The sequence below is a fragment of the Gadus macrocephalus genome, chromosome 16, assembly GCF_031168955.1.
Source record: "Gadus macrocephalus chromosome 16, ASM3116895v1".
In the NCBI taxonomy this organism is placed as follows: Eukaryota; Metazoa; Chordata; class Actinopteri; order Gadiformes; family Gadidae; genus Gadus; species Gadus macrocephalus.
In genome coordinates this window covers 28568580-28585584 of record NC_082397.1, presented here as the reverse complement: position 1 = coordinate 28585584, position 17005 = coordinate 28568580, and the positions used below count along the sequence as shown (strand labels likewise).

The 17005-nt window shown below is 47.3% G+C and overlaps 1 protein-coding gene across 1 annotated transcript in view; it reads left to right on the top strand.

Moving 5' to 3' along the window:
- fer1l6 (fer-1 like family member 6) overlaps nt 1-17005 on the top strand; it is a 137336-nt gene that overhangs the window by 52173 nt on the left and 68158 nt on the right. Inside the window, exons 11-21 of the mRNA XM_060074699.1 lie at nt 1918-2008; nt 2158-2275; nt 2785-3004; nt 3297-3405; nt 3497-3797; nt 3985-4102; nt 4239-4339; nt 4466-4568; nt 4752-4871; nt 5389-5541; nt 5705-5876. Of these exons, the coding sequence (XP_059930682.1) occupies nt 1918-2008; nt 2158-2275; nt 2785-3004; nt 3297-3405; nt 3497-3797; nt 3985-4102; nt 4239-4339; nt 4466-4568; nt 4752-4871; nt 5389-5541; nt 5705-5876 (1606 nt within the window). The remainder of the gene's footprint in view (nt 1-1917; nt 2009-2157; nt 2276-2784; nt 3005-3296; nt 3406-3496; nt 3798-3984; nt 4103-4238; nt 4340-4465; nt 4569-4751; nt 4872-5388; nt 5542-5704; nt 5877-17005) is intronic.

Here is a 17005-nt window from a genome sequence, read left to right as displayed (position 1 = left end):
TTCTGCCGACACTGCTCAGTGTTCTTCTCGTAACCCGTAATCGCCATTCGACCAGAAACCAGCTGGAAGACCTTCTCGTTCCTCACTGCTCCATCAAGCTCCCTCTGCACGTCTTCCTCCCCAAGAATGCAGAGGAACGTCTCCACCTCCTTGTTCGACCAAGCAAGCGTTTTACGAGACATGTTCATTGTAAAGAATGATACCTCGAGGCTACTGTTTGCTTGTTTTTATCCCCACGTCGCCCGGAAGTGACGATTCTGTCGACCAATCAACGGAGGGGGTGTGTAGCTAGAATTTCCCGGGAACCTTTCAGGCGTCTCGTCTCGTTTTCAGTACCCCAACGGAGGAGTACTGAAAACGAGGCCAAAACGGGTACGGCTAAGTCCGGGTCACGCCCACTTTTGGCGGTGGAAACGCAACCCGTACCGCACCTTTGCGAACTGAACCGATCCGCACCCTGCAGTGGAAACTTGGCATTACTGTAGTACACCTACCGCACCTAATCGTACTGGACCTAACCGCACCGTTCGGTGGAAACACACCATTAGTCTTTGTTTCCCCGGGTCATCGTTTTGAGGGTCCTGACGCTACAGCTGTCACTAACAATGATTAGCCTTTAAGTACACAAAGAAGCTCATGCAGCCTCAGCACCACCCAAATTGTGACGTATGGAAATTACGAAGCTTATGTGAGCCACTACTTTCTAGTAATAACACAATTAGAATTAGCACAGCCAACTAAAATGCTAAGCACAAAAGCTCTAAGCTTCTCTGCTCACCAGCAGTGGATATATCCAACAGCCTTCTTAAAGACAAATTGAAATGTGCTCCCCTGCCTCCATAAACTGGTCTCCTCTGTCTCATTAGACCTGCCTCCTCTGCCTATGTAGACCAGCCTCTATAGACCAGCCTCCTGTCTCTATAGAGCAGCCTCTATAAACAAGCCTATATAGACCAGCCTCTATAGACCAGCTTCTATAGACCAGTCTCCCGTACCTCTATAGTCCAGCCTCTGCCTCTTGATACCAGCCTCCTCTGCCTCTAGATACCAGCCTACTCTGCCTCTGTAGACCAGCCTCTATAGGCCAGCCTCCTCTACCTTTATAGTCCAGACTCTGCCTCCTAATAACAGCCACCGCTGCCTCTATAGCCCAGCCTCCTCTACCTCTATAGTCCAGCCTCTGCCTCTAGATACCAGCCTTCTCTAACTCTAGAGGCCAGCCCCCTCTAACTCTAGAAACCAGCCTCCTCTGCCTCCAGAGACCAGCCTCCTCTGTCTATATGGACCAGCTTCTATAGACCAGCCTCCCGTACCTCTATAGTCCCGCCTCTGCCTCTTGATACCAGCCTCCTCTGCCTCTAGAGACAAGCCTCCTCTGCCTCTGTAGACCAGCCTCTATAGGCCAGTCTCCTCTACCTTTATAGTCCAGACTCTGCCTCTTAATAACAGCCACTGCTGCCTCTATAGCCCAGCCTCTATACACCAGCCTCCTCTACCTCTATAGTCCAGCCACTGCCTCTATATACCAGCCTCCTCTGCCTCTAGAGGCCAGCCTCCTCTGCCTCTATAGTCCAGCCGCTGCCTCTAGATACCAGCCTCCTCTGCCTCTAGAGGCAAGCATTTAACTCTAGAAACCAGCCTCCTCTGCCTCTATTGACCAGCCTCCTCTGTCTCTATTGACAAGCCTCCTCTGCCTCTAGAGACCAGCCTCCTCCGTCTCCATAGACCAACCTCCTCTGCCTCTATAGACCAGCCTCCTCTGCACCATATATATGTCCCAATTAGGAACTTCTTTTAACCAGAGATAACCAACTATTTACCAAGTGAACCAGAGCACAATCAAAGCACAAAAAAGTGTTCTACCCTAATCCCAGGAGCAAGACATTACATAACTCTCTATCTCTTTCCGTCCACCAGGTCTGGGATGAGGGCAGTATGAATGACGTTGCTATAGGAACCCACTACATCGACCTGAGACGCATATCCAATGAACAGGATGGAGACAAAGGTAGGGAGGGAGAGAGAGAGAGGGGGGCGGGGGGGGGGAGAGAGAGAGAAAGCGTTGATGATGAAAAGTGCCTCTCTCCTGAAAAGTCTCTCTCTCTCTCTCTCTCTCTCTCTCTCTCTCTCTCTCTCTCTCTCTCTCTCTCTCTCCAGGTTTCCTGCCTACCTTCGGTCCGGCTTGGATCAATCTGTATGGATCTGCCCGTAACTTCTCATTGGTTGACGACAATCCCGAGCTTAACGAAGGCATAGGAGAGGGCGTGTCTTACAGGTGAAGACATTACCTGGATCATTTACAGTCCCTTAACAAACTCATCGCAATATTACAACTGCTTTATTACCAATATAAATCAACACACAAGTTAATGACCATATATGACATTAAGATGCTGTTTAATCACCATATGAATGAACCCTGTATCCACCAGAGATGGGTGGTGTGCAGGATGTTTCCAGGTTTGTTTCCAGGTGTGTTTCCAGGTGTTTCCAGCTGTGTTTCAGGGTGTTTTTCCATGTGTTTCTCCATGTGTGTATCCAGGTGTGTTTCCAGGTGTGTTTCAGGGTGTACTTCAAGGTGTTTTTCCAGGTGTGTTTCAGGGTGTGTTTCCAGGTATGTTTCCAGGTGTGTTTCTAGGTGTGTTTCCCGGTGTGAATCTAGGTGCGTTTCCAAGTGTGTCTCCAGGTGGGCTCCAGGTGTTTTTTCCAGGTGCGTTTACAGGTTTTGTTACCAGGAGTGCTTCCAGGTGTGTTTCCAGACTCACCTGTGACTTGCTCCTCCAGGGGGCGTGTCTACCTGGAGCTGGCAGTAGAGATCCTGGCGGGGGGGACGGGCTCGGAGCCCAAACTCAGCCGATTGGTCAAACCAAAAGAGTCCAAGGGGGGGAAGAGCGGGGGCAAGGAGGTCAAGACTACTGCAGGTGGAGCAGGAGGAGCAGGAGGAGGGGGGGCTGAGGAGGACAAGGGGAAGGCAGAGGTCTTACCTGCAGAGCCCCCGCCACAGGTAGGGAGAGAGGAGTGTTCACGTGGAGGGAGGGATGGCGATGTAACGTGTTCCTAACGGTTAGCCCTTAACCTCCTAAATGAGGCTCACCTGACAAAGAGGCCCTTGTTAGTGGTTTGTAAAAATGCACTTGTTCATTATTTATCTTATTGATGACCTCATAAGAAGCCGATCGAACAATAGAAAAACATATATGCTGTTCCTATTTGCGCCCCAAGAGGGAGGAATACACAATCTAATCCTAGCAGAATGCATGTGTCAGAGAGAGTGAGTGTGGGTTGCTGTGTTTCAGCTGAACGAGGAGGACAAAGAAAGCTTCCTGCTCTTCGGTTGCGTGTTTGAAGCCACGCTCATCGACAGGAAGATTGGAGACAAGCCAATCAGCTTTGAGCTTTCCGTCGGTCAGTTTCTACTCCTTTCTGCTAGGGGTATCTGGTGTCACTATGGGATGTGTTGCTATGGTAACCAAGGCCTGATGCATCCGTCTCCCAGGTAACCACGGCAATGTGCTGGAGAACCCCTGCTCGTCGGGCGGGGGCTCCGGGGGCAGCAGGAGGTCTCTCCCGGAGAACCCGGACAGGCTGGCCCCCTCTCCCTCCTCCTCCTCCCCCCTCCTGACTGGGGGGACCCCTGACTCCTATCGCAGGTCTGCGCTGGGTGGATGCACCCCTGATTTTCCAAGGAAGTCTCTGCTAGCTGGGGTGACCCCAGAGCCCCCGAGGAGGTGTTCTCCACAGACCCAGACCGACTCCTGCACACCTGCAGAGAAACCCCTCCTTGCCCAGGGAAGCAAGTACGCCATGTTCACCATATACAAACACATAACAAATACAATGTGTGTGTGCGTGTGTATGTTTTATTCATAAGAGCATGTATGTGTGTGTGTGTGTGTGTGTGTGTGTGTGTGTGTGTGTGTGTGTGTGTGTGCATGCATGCGTGCGTGCGTGTGTGTGTGTGTGTGGGTGTGTGTTTGCGTGTAGGTTCTACCTGCATCTGCCTCTGAGCCAGAAGCCGTGTGTGCAGGTGGTCAGTCTCTGGGAGGACAGAACCTACCGCCTGTTCACCTCCAACCTGCTGGAGAACATCGCTCTGCACCTGGTACACACACACACGCACACACACACACACGCACACACACACAAACAAAGACTAGGCATACATTTAGGAATAGTTCTAAAGACAATTATACTGGTCGTTTTAAAGTCTTGATTGAGTCCTGATTGGGAATCCTCAGGAAAAGGGCGTGACCGCAGCAGCAGAGCTGAACAGGAAGTCAGATCCGGGGGCGGAGCAAATCCTCAAGGTCGTTCTCCAAGGCTTTTGTTTCGATGCCAGGTAATCAAACCAACCAATCAGAGTCTGAGAAGTATTAATCATGCTATTTCACTTCTAACACAAGTGTGTGTCTGTGCCTGCATGCATGCGTCCGTGCGTCCTGCATGTGTGCGTGTGTTTGTGTAGGAAGTTCATTGTGACAGTGCAGAGCAAGTTGAAAGTGGAGTTGAAGAGAAATCACCTGACTCAGCTGGACAGGAAACGACTCACTATGTGTAAACAGGAACTGGTGGGAGGAGCTAACACACACACACACACACACACACACACACACACACACACACACACACACACACACACACACACACACACACACACACACACACACACACACACACTCGCACAAGCACACACACACAAATGGACATGTTGTTAGTGGTTAAATTCCATGTGTGTGTGCATGTGTGTGCAGGAAGGTATTATTGCAGAGGTGGAGGTGATGACCGAGAGGAAGAGGAACTCATCAGGGATAAAAGGGCTGCTGCAGGAGGCCACCAAGCTGTGCAGGCAAATCCAGTTCCTGGTGGAAGAGGTATGTCCGTCTACCTGTCTGTCTCTCTGTTTCAGAAGCTAGGTCTTGAAGGGCACAGTAGAGTCACAGTGAAGCCTGGCTCTGACCAATATCCTGAGCAAGTCCATATTTGAGATGCATTATATATATATATATATAAATGTTCCCAGATCCAGATAGTGAGGTCATAAGCTGCGTGGTCAGGCTAACCTATCGCAGGAGAAATGTTCTGACAAATGCACTTACTGTAAGTAGCTCTGGATCAGTGTCCTAAGTGTAATTGTAAAGGAGCAGGTGTAGTTGGGTCCTGGGGGCATGCAACTGTATAAGAGCTTAAAGTGTGTGGGGGGCTAGACTGTTGCATGGGCCCTGACCACCTGGCTGCTGGGCACCCTAGGGGGGGCTGGACATGTTCCCCTGACCACTGGGCCACTGGGGGCCCTAGGGGGGGCTTGACCGTTCCAGGAGCCCTGACCACTGGGCTGCTGGGGGCCCTAGGGTCTTCCTCTCTTCCTGACTGTGTATTTTTTGGTTATAGCCTCAGCACACACTGCCAGATGTGTTTGTGTGGTTGCTAAGCAACAACAAGCGAGTGGCCTACAGCCGCCTTAGGGCCAGAGACCTCCTGTTCTCAGGCAACCCTGAAGAGAGAGGGAGGGACTGTGGCAAGATACACACTCTGTTCCTCAAGGTACACACACACACACACACACACACACACACACACACACACACACACACACACACACACACACACACACACACACACACACACACACACACATTGATACTATATAGCTATACTATTGAAATGGTTCTATCCAGATACACTACTACATTGTGTTTGTGTGTAGTCCCCAGGTAAGCGTTTGGCTCCCTGGTCGGTCCTAGCTAAGCTGGATGTGTACCTTTGGCTGGGCAGCTGCAGTGAGTCTGGACACCTGCTGGAGGACCTCCCTGCAGGGTTCAACCCCATCACAGAGGTCTGGGACCCGCTGGGACCCCCCACGCACCTGGTACCTGCAGGTGAGAGGCACCTGGAACATTCTGGAGTTTTCTCTGGGGCATTAACTGTGGAAAATAATCATTTAAATGCGGTAGGTCAGAATTCTCGGGTGAATTTGCGGGCGTCCCAAACGACACCCCTTAGAATCCAATAATTAAAGTAATATTATTAATATAAGCAATAATAATCTATGACAGGGGTCTTCAATTAAAATTTAACAAGGTCTAGTTACTAAAAATTCCTTCCAAGAATGGTCCGAACCTACCACGTCCTAATAGCCTTCTTTTGTCAAATACAATCAACACGGCATATTACCTTGTAATTTCAGATGTATTTATTTTCAATTTCCAAATAGCTTACTTTTAACCATGAAAAACTAGTAAGACAAAGTAACACATATTAACATTTCAAGTAAACAAAACAGGTACATTAGGCCTGCAATTCAAGTAAACATAAAAAGTGCATAAGGCCTTCATTTCAAGTAAGCAGAACAGGAACACTAGGCCTACGCTTCAAATAAACACAAAGTGCATTAGGCCTACATTTCAAGTAAGTAAAACAGGTACACCAGACCTACATTTCAAATAAACACAAAAAGAGCATTAGGCCTTCATTTCAAGTAAGCAAAACAGTGTCTCAAGTGGTGTTAGACCCATCTCTTTCTTGTCTTGATGAAACAATCGCATATAAACCAAAAGTTGGGCATTATCCGTTACATCTGAATACTCATCAATGGCTAAGGATGGGGCACTCTGAACAGCCGCATGAAGCTGTGACAGTGCGTCATCTGATAACATTTCGGATTTTCTAGTTGTCGTTGCAGCTCACATTGGGATTTGCTTTATTTTTTCACACAATTCATCCCTTTGTTTACCTTCAAGTAACGTCTCGGCAGCGGCGTTCAAGCACTCCTTCACAACAGTCGTGTCACTGAAAGTTTTTTTATGTTGCCCCAAAATCCATACAATCTTAAGTGAGCATTCATTTGCACATTGCTGGCCTGTAAATGAGTGTGTGAAGACACGCGTAGACCTCTCATACTGAGCTCTCAGCTCGGATATTTTCCACGCTCTTACTTCTGACTTCTGGGGATACTTTTCCTCGAAGGATCTGTGTTTGGATTCGTAATGCCGCTTAATATTCCCGCTTTTTATCAGCGCCACGGTTTCAACACATAAAAGACACAACAAAGGTTTTGTACTGCCTTGCGGGAGAATGAACAAGTATTGGTCAGTCCATTCATCTTTAAAGTGTCTGTTTTTCGGGGTAAACTTTCCTTGTTTTCAAGCAAGCCATTTTCTCATTCCAATTTTCTCTTCCGGTAAACAAAAAATTTGATTGGCTATTTTTTGAGTGACGCTATTACGCACATGCCTTGACAGACGGAAGGAGGGGGGGAGTTCGGTGAGTGCATGATCTTCGCTCTGTGAAGATCATTGCTTTTTGCTGTTTTTATGCTGTACTACAGAATATTCTGCCTTTCAATTTGTATTTCAGCGAGAAATAATTTTACTAACATAATCATGCTTTGTATAGTGAAATCATAAAAAAATAAAAAAATAAAACGTTCTTATTATTTTAAATTGGTCATGGGTTTGGGGATGCCTGATCTATGATATAGCTGTGAGCAACAATGTGGGGGTCAAGCAAAATAGGTCTCCATAAATTAATTTCGCTGGACAGACATAATCGTTTAGGTGGCTACATGACGACCGTCTCAGTAATTTCACCTACAATGAAAGCTACTGGCAAATGGTTATCACAATGAAAATACATTGAAGTTGCTTTCTAAGGGCCCGAATAGACTTGCTGTTCACAACGCCCCACTAGGCGTTGATGATGCCCAATTATTTGGGCATCATCAGCCCAATTATTGGGGCATCATCAGGATAGGGTCATAAGACTATGAGCCAAGTTTGGTTTGGATACATGAAGGCCTTGCAGATGTAACGAGTGTCGATCTGCGTTGTGTTCTGGCGAATGCGTTGGAAGGGTGGAAGGACAGCTGGACAACAGTGGAGGGTTTCTCATTTATTTGTATCTGGATCTGGATGAGCCAAAGAAAATCATGTCATCGTCATGTAAACCGTCATAGCCAGGACCACATTCCCGCCTCCACTCAGATAGCCAATGGCATTCTCACAATATATACTAACATAAAAATAAACAAAATAGCATAATGAATGCGATTTGACTGCACTCCAACAAACATAAACATAACCCGCATAGATAATATACACAAAACAGATAAAACATTCATACCTGGATGAGCCAAAGAAAATCATGTCATCGTCATGTAAACCGTCATAGCCAGGACCACATTCCCGCCTAGCAACCAAACAAACGGAAACTCTGATGCACATATCTACAATAAACTCTCAAAAGGTACATTTTCAAAGCGTTAGCTGTTATAACAGTGCTGTAGCATGTTCATAACAGTGCTGTAGCATGTTCATATAACATTTACATTATATACAAACGATTTATATGCTCAGAATGTGACGACAAATACATCAACATACCTCCACTCAGATAGCCAACGGCATTCTGAGCTTGGCGCTGCATATACGTCACTAAAACATGAACTTTTCTTAAAGCGACAGTACAGGTATAGAAAACACATTAACATAGGGGTTGGAACAGGTTACAGAAGGGACCTTGAACATAGCCTAAACACATATTTGCTTCTTATTAATCAGAATTTGGTGACATTTCAACATAACTAAAACATGTTGTTTCACCCTGGTTACATACACCCCTCCTGAAATTCACCAACATCCTGATTTAAGGATGTCTTCTCAGGCTTACAAAAAGTCTATCACTGACACAACCTGGCACAAATGAAAGATGGACCTAGTCCACATAGTCAACTCGAAAGTTACCTTAATACAAGGTTCAGGAAAGAAAGAGGTTGATCAAATCTCTAGATTTCCTTTAGCTTAATGTGACGCCTCGTACGCCACACAACATTTGGCCACAAATACTTAGTCCATAGACATCTGTAGGTGTATAAAACTTCAAAGCTGGCCCCAAGAAAACTTATCACATAAGCAGTTTCAACGCTTATTAAAGGCCCAATATCTAAAACAGCTGGGAACGGCCGTCAATAAAAAACTTGGACCTTTCAAAAAAAGGTTTCTGAACCATAGATTCAATCAGTCTGTTCACTGATTTCACCAATCTTCCAGCACGTGTTCTGACAGTGCCATCATCCTCAGTGTGTGCATGAGAGTCAGTGCGACCTGAGGTGTCAGCATGCTGAGATGGCAGTGTGGCTCTGTGCGGAGCGACTGAGATGGGTGGACAGTCATCCATAACAGCAGCCGGACTGAGCGCTGGACTAGGCTGAGCATGCTCTTCTCTTACAGCCAACTCGGACTCAGGTGAGTCGTCAAGTGATGAGATTGAGAGTTCCTCTTCATCTCTGGAATCTGACACGTCCTCGGCAATTTCACCCTGAGTCAATTCTCCAGACACTGAAGCCATTTCATCACCATCAGCAACGCAATCTTCCTCATCAGAATCCTCTTCGCCCCACGACTGATCAGTTGCATCAGCAGACTCCGCTTGGTACAATCCAGGAAGAGGCAAGAAGTTCACTTCCAGTAAGAGATTCCTGTGCACAACTCTCATGTGTCCCACTGCATCCTGTATTTTGTAGAAGTTGATACTGGGATTCACCCCAACCACTGTGTACACTCCATCCTCCCATTTGTCGGCTAACTTTCTCTTTCCTCGTTCCCCTTTATTTGATACCAACACACGATCTCCCACTGACAGGAAAGTGCCCTTTGCTCGTTTGTTGTATTGCCGGGTCTGGTGCTGCTGCTCAGAGGAAGTATGTTTCTGAGCGATCTCCATAGCACTTTTCAAGCAAGAAAGCAGGGACTTTGCATATGTGTCGTAGTCAACAACTTCAGGGTCGTCCAGAACCCGCCTGAACATGACGTCCACCGGCAGTCTAGGGACACGCCCAAACATGAGGAAAAATGGTGCGTAACCCGTCGTCTCATGGACGGTGGCGTTGTATGCGAACGTGAGGGTCTGGACTTGTTGTGGCCATTGCTGTTTTTCCTTTAGGGGAAGGGCGCGGAGCATGTTGCCCAAGGTACGGTTGAATCGCTCGGTTCCCCCATTGCCCATCGGATGGTAAGCAGTCGTGTGGGATTTTGCAACACCAGCCAATCGGAGGAGCTCTGCAATCAGGTTGCTCTCGAAATTGGCGCCCTGGTCGGAATGTATCCTCGCCGGGAAACCATAAACACAGAACACATTATCCCAAAGCTTCCTTGCGACTTGCTTCGCTGTTTGATTGGCACAAGGGAAGGCATGAGCCAGTTTGGTGTAGTGGTCGGTGACTACCAAAACATCAACAGACCGCTGCTTGCTGTCTTCGGCAGTCCAGAAATCCATGCACACTAACTCCATTGGAGCTGAACTCTTGATGCTTTCCAGAGGAGCACGAGCAGCTGGTTCCAGTGACTTCCCAAACACACATCTCTGACAGCATTTTACATGTGCCCTCACATCCTTTTCCATATCAGGCCAATAGAAACGCTGTCTTGCAAGCGAAAGAGTACGATCCTGGCCCTGATGACCTGCCAGATCATGGATGCCGGACAATGCTTTGTCCTTTAGACTCTGAGGCAACACATATTGGGATCGTCGCTGTTTGGAAACACGATCTCTTGAGACCCGATACAGAACTCCATCATGGACTTCTAGCCTGTCCCATTGCTTCAACAATCTGAGGACCTTTGCGTCAGCACCATGCCTTTCTCGCCTAGACGGTCGTCTCCTGGTGGAAACAAAGGGCAACACCTTGGAGATGACTGGATCTTGCTCTTGAGACAGCTGTAGCTCCTGGGCAGAGAACATGGGCAGCGCATCCTGACCACTTGAAAGTTGCTGGACTCTTTGCGTTAAGTAGAGTGCCCTGGACTCTGCTGTGTCGTTCCAGGCACAGTGAGCCTGACAAAGAGCTCTGATCTCGGCTGTGTCATACCCCGTCCTGGGTAGTGGATGGTTTTCCAGTCTGAGGGTTTGAGACTGGCAGCTGAGCCTGAAAACATCCTGCACAGAATCCTCTTCCACCTCATCGGCCTCCTGAGTCAGAGTGGAATAGGGCTCCCTAAGCAGCCTCCGGCCAATGGTTTTCGCAAAGGGATCGCGACTCAAGGCATCTGCCACCACATTCTTCTTCCCAGGCAGGTGCTTGAGATCAAAGGTGTACGACGCCAGCTTAGACACCCAGCGGATCTCACATGCGTCGAGCTTCGGCTTCGTTAGAAGGTAAGTAAGGGGATTATTATCAGTCCAAATGGTGAAGCTATGACCCTTCAGCCAGTGGCTGAACTTTTCACACACACTCCACTTCAGGGCCATGAACTCCAGCCTGTGAGCTGGATATTTCCGCTGTGACGCACTGAGGGTCTTGCTTGCAAAAGCAATCGGTCTGGCCTTGGATTCTCCTCGGGGCACTTGGGAGAGCACCGCACCAAGTCCATCCAAAGACGCATCTGTTGACAAGATAAATGGCTCATCGAAGTCCGGATGAGCCAGCATGACGCAGTCCAACAGCCTGGCCTTCATGTGCTCAAAAACGCTTGCACATTCCTCTGTCCAATCCGCAGCAGAAAGCTTACGGTAGGCAGATTGGGACATTCGATCCTTAGCTGACTTCCCTCGCCTCTTCTGACCAGCTGTAAGTGCAAATGTAACCAACTGTATTTTTAAAGGTAATATAACAATGCAGTGGTGCATCAATCCCAGGTTATGAGGAGACTGGCTTGTATTCTTAATAGAACTCTGATAAAAGGAATAACACACAGACACAGTGAGGCACGTTTGACCTTTTATCTAACGATCTAACCATATCTAACCATCAGAATCAATCAGATTATTTACACAATAATAATAATAATAATAATAACAACACTGAACCTAAAACACTGAACTCAATACACTGAACCCAAAAGAGGTCCCCAAGAAAAATAACAAACTAAATAAAATGGGTACCCAGCAAGTCTTTGAGTGCACTCGATTCAATGAAAGGGGGCGTTCTGTTCCTACCACTACCGCTACGGCCGAACGCTCTTGAGCAGGGGCCAGTCGATGACAGGCTGTTCTCTTGTTCAAAGTAACGTCAAATCTTCCTCCATATCTTCTATTTCTTCCGTAATAACCTTTGCTTCGTTTCTCTTCGTCTATATGTTCACTCTTCAAGTCTATGTTCGCTCTTCAAGTCTATGTTCGCTCTTCAAGTCTATGTTCGCTCTATTAGGGAGCGTCAACAAAAACACGGTCTCCAGGCAACCGTTTCAGTTAGCGGCCGTCAGGAATATAACCTTTTCTTCGTTTCTCTTCTAGTCTATATGTTCACTCTTCAAGTCTATGTTCGCTCTTCAAGTCTATGTTCGCTCTTCAAGTCTATGTTCGCTCTTCAAGTCTATGTTCGTTCTTCAAGTCTATATTCGCTCTTCAAGTCTATGTTCGCTCTTCTTACGCGTCAAGCAGAGAACCAGCGTCAACAAAACACGGTCTCCAGGCAACCGTTTCAGTTAGCGGCCGTCAGGAATACATTGTAGCACGTGAACACTGGTCGCTACAATATACTGGGAATATATATATACGATAGATATACACCATACACACTACATTATATATATTATTATAATATATACATTCATATAAAATGACATATACATATATTAGCAGAGAGAGTGAAATAGCATGGGTTACACAAACAAGGGCTTTGCAGTGGAAGACAGGTTGGGGATAAAGTGTTGATAGTAGAACACCATGCCGAGGAATGATCTGAGTCTCCGAACAGAAGGCGTGCACCCATCTGCGTCCATGAGGTCTTGAACTTGCATTCTGTTGATTACTTCCACCTTGGCAGGATCGACGGACACACCCCCACCGTTGATGATATGGCCAAGGAATCTGACTTGCTTCACTTTTTAGGAGCCAGTTTCAGGTTGTTCTCCCGCAACCTCTGAAACACTGCTTCGAGTCTGGACAGAGCCTCTTCCTCCGTTGGGGCAAAGACAAGAAGGTCATCGAGATAACACAGAAGCTTTGTGAAGTTCATGTCCCCAAAGATCCCAGTCATCACCCTCATGAAGGAAGCAGGGCTATTACACAGACCTTGTGGCATGCGGTTGTATTCATGCAGCCCGAGAGGAGTCGTGAAAGCCGTGTACTTCTTGTCTTCTTCATGCATTGGAATGTTGAAGAAGCCAGAGGTGAGGTCCATCGTGCTAAAGAAGCAGTTGCCACCAAGGGCAGCGAGACAGTCTGACTGGTGAGGCAGGGGATGTGCGTCCTTTATGGTTCTGACATTCAACCATCTGAAGTTAAATGTCAAGAAGGAGATGCATATTCGCTTGTGGACTTTCTGATGATTCCCTTTTCCTCCATATCAGTGAGAGCCTGCCTCAACTTCTGATAGTGGGCTGGAGGGACTCTCCTGGATGCGGTGTGTGTAACCCTTGACCTCACCGCAGTCAAGAGAGTGCTTGGAAAAGATGTCCTGATAGTCAGTTATCAGTTGCTTGAGCTGGGACTTACAAGCTTCGCTAACCTGACATGAGGCTACATCGACGTCGCTCAGACCCAACTCTGACAGACTTTTGCCGGCCTGGGATGAAAGACTAGCACTGGAAGAAGCATCATACTGTCGTTTCTCGGTGTCGGGTTGCTTCTTCTCCGAAGCTGCTTGTGAGCCCTGGAAAACATCAAGATCCTCGACTGCTAAGCACGGGAACACATCAGCCAACTTGCAATTCCTCTTCAGCGTGATCGCCTTGTCAGATGGGTTCACAACTGTCATTGGCACCCATCTATCACCCCAGAGAGGTGTGACAAGACGACCCACTAGAACACCTCGTGGCATGGCTTTTGAGTTGGTCTGCTCCACAACAACAGTGCTGCCAGGTGACATAGGCGACTTGGCAGGGAGTCTGCCCCAAACCAAGTGCTCAAGCCTGGGTAGGAGGGTCACTGCCTGGGTGAGCTTGACAGTTCCTATCTTTTCTGGGACTGCGCTCCCCTTCCAGCGCTCGACATTTGTGAACATGGACAAGAAGTGACCGATCTCGGGGTCAGATTGATGGTCATGAACAGATGCAAGATCCCAGTACTCGCCACCACCCTTCAGGACATGAGTGACATATTTGATGATATTCGAGCCCAATATGAGGTCATCTTGTTGGCCAGACACAACCAAAGTGGATACAATACATGGAACGCCATACAGCTGCATCTCCAAATCATAAAAGCCCTCAGGCTGCGTTCGCAAACCACCACAGCCAATCAAGACAATGTTCTCTTCGGGGTACTGCTTCTCTGGCAAAACATCAGTGCATCTGAGCTTCTCTACTGCTTCCTCACTGATGCTACATACCATAGAGCTAGAGTCCCACATGCCTCTAAGCTGCACACTGTGGTTGACGAGGACTGGAGCATAGAACAGCTCTCCGAAAGCTTTGATTCTCTGAGTAGCTTGAATGGCTATTCTTGTACCTTTAGGTGCTTTGGCACAGCTCTCCTCATATAACTGAGCTAGGTCACAGGTTTCAGAAGGGATTCCATTTACGTTACCCACACCGGCCCCTTCCAGGTGTGGGTTTAGTAGTTTAACTGCTGAGGCTGGCCACCAGCGCTATCATCAGGCTGAGAGCGGCGCTGGTCAGGCTGCTGGTTAGGCCGCTGATTGTGGTCACCAGCACGGCCATTGTGCTGAAAGCGGTGCTGGTTTGTTCGTTGAGGACAGTCCCTCTTCCAGTGACCAGGACACAAACACTGTAAACATAGGTTGTCCTGCTTGCAGTGGGACAATGTGGAATGATTAGGAGCCCCACAAACCTTGCACTCTCTCTGGAAAGAGCGTGGCATGGCAGCTTGGGTGCCACGGTTGGCAGGCACTTGGGTATGCATTGTGACCAGCCGGTCCAACAGGTTTACCAAACCCTTCATGCAGTCATTGTCGACACCAGCAGTGGTCGAAGGGGCTGAAGGCTGTCTTGGTAGAGCAGCAGTGTTCAAGAGAGGTGCCTCTTCAAGCATAGGTACATGGCACGAATGAGCTCTGTGCTTCACAACACTTGGCCTTAGTGGCCTTGCAGCTGCAGTTCTTGATTTCTTATCCTGCATGTGCTCATCGAGCCTATCTTGAATTTCACAGGCCGACCATTTGCCAGCAGACTTGAACTTGAAAACACTGTGGAGAGACTGGTCCGGGCAGTGTTTGATAAACATCATGCTGACCTCATGGCCCGGGTCATCAATGCTACGACCCTGCCTTTTCAAGCACTCGTCCGCTACATCCACTGTTTTATTTAGCCTAACCCAATACTCCATAGCATCTTCACCTGGTGTGGGCAGTGTGTTATAGAAATCTGACAGGGGCATGCTTGAGTATGACAGTTCACTGAAATGTTGTTTCAGAGTATCAAAAATCACATGTGGATTTGTAGAGTGATTGATAGATGTGTTACGCAGCTTTACTCTGACCACATCTCCTGCTTTGCCCATAAGCTTTGCCAGAATCTCTTGTGATTGCTCGTGAACTGGGATGGCACGTCTCTTTAAATACAGGGTCATGAGATCTTCCCACTCGTGAACTGTAAATTTATCTGAGCCATCGCCCCTGAATAAGGGGGGCTCCTTTGCGGCCGATTGCAGCACAACACTGACATTAGGCAGTGTTGTCTCTGTTGGCAGAGGAGCACTCGTGCTGTTTGTGCCCCTATCAGCCTGTAGGTGAGCTGTGATGGACTCACCCAGCTTTTCAGCTAACTGTGTAATGAGCGCACCCAAGTCTGGGTTCTGATTGAAATGGCTTGGCATGGCACGGTCCATATACCGAGTCGAGGTCAACTGGGGGGTGCCCAACGCCGTGACTCCAGGCCCTGGTGTTCTGGTTTCTGAGGGCTGATTCAAAAATCCCCTCCCCACACCAAACTGGCACTCAAAAGGAACGCGCTCAGCATCATCACCCCCACTGCCCAGTAAGTGTGTTCTGCCCTCTGCCATATTAAATGCCACTTTATCAACACAATGGAAAAATTAATAATAATAATAATAATTCCAACGAAATCACAATTGATAAATCGAGAGCACGAAACGACAGTATTAGAAAAGCATATCAACTGGCAAACATATATACAACATTAAATCAGTACTTCACTTTACAATTGCCAAACGTGCTCAAACTGCCTTTTTTTTCTTTTTCTTTTTTTCTTTAGCACTCAATCAGTTCACTGAGATGAAACAAAAAGTCCACAATGTGCAAACACCTACTTCATTCAGCATTGACACACGTGGATAGGCCTATATAAAAATAAAAAAATAAAAGAAATCGTCCATTCAAAATAATATAAATCACTGAGCACTCTCCATGGATATACCTCAGTACCACAAAAGGCCAGTGGCAGGCAGCAGCTTCCTCGGCGAACGAGGTGATGTCGTCCTTTAACCAATCCTTGAAAGGTCACGGCACCAATGTAACGAGTGTCGATCTGCGTTGTGTTCTGGCGAATGCGTTGGAAGGGTGGAAGGACGGCTGGACAACAAGTGGAGGGTTTCTCATTTATTTGGATCTGGATCTGGATGAGCCAAAGAAAATCATGTCATCGTCATGTAAACCGTCATAGCCAGGACCACATTCCCGCCTCCACTCAGATAGCCAACGGCATTCTCACAATATATAATAACATAAAAATAAACAAAATAGCATAATGAATGCGATTTGACTGCACTCCAACAAACATAAACATAACCCGCATAGATAATATACACAAAACAGATAAAACATTCATACCTGGATGAGCCAAAGAAAATCATGTCATCGTCATGTAAACCGTCATAGCCAGGACCACATTCCCGCCTAGCAACCAAACAAACTCTGATGCACATACTACAATAAACTCTCAAAAGGTACATTTTCAAAGCGTTAGCTGTTATAACAGTGCTGTAGCATGTTCATAACAGTGCTGTAGCATGTTCATATATAACATTTACATTATATACAAACGATTTATATGCTCAGAATGTGACGACAAATACATCAACATACCTCCACTCAGATAGCCAACGGCATTCTGAGCTTGGCGCTGCATATACGTCACTAAAACATGAACTTTTC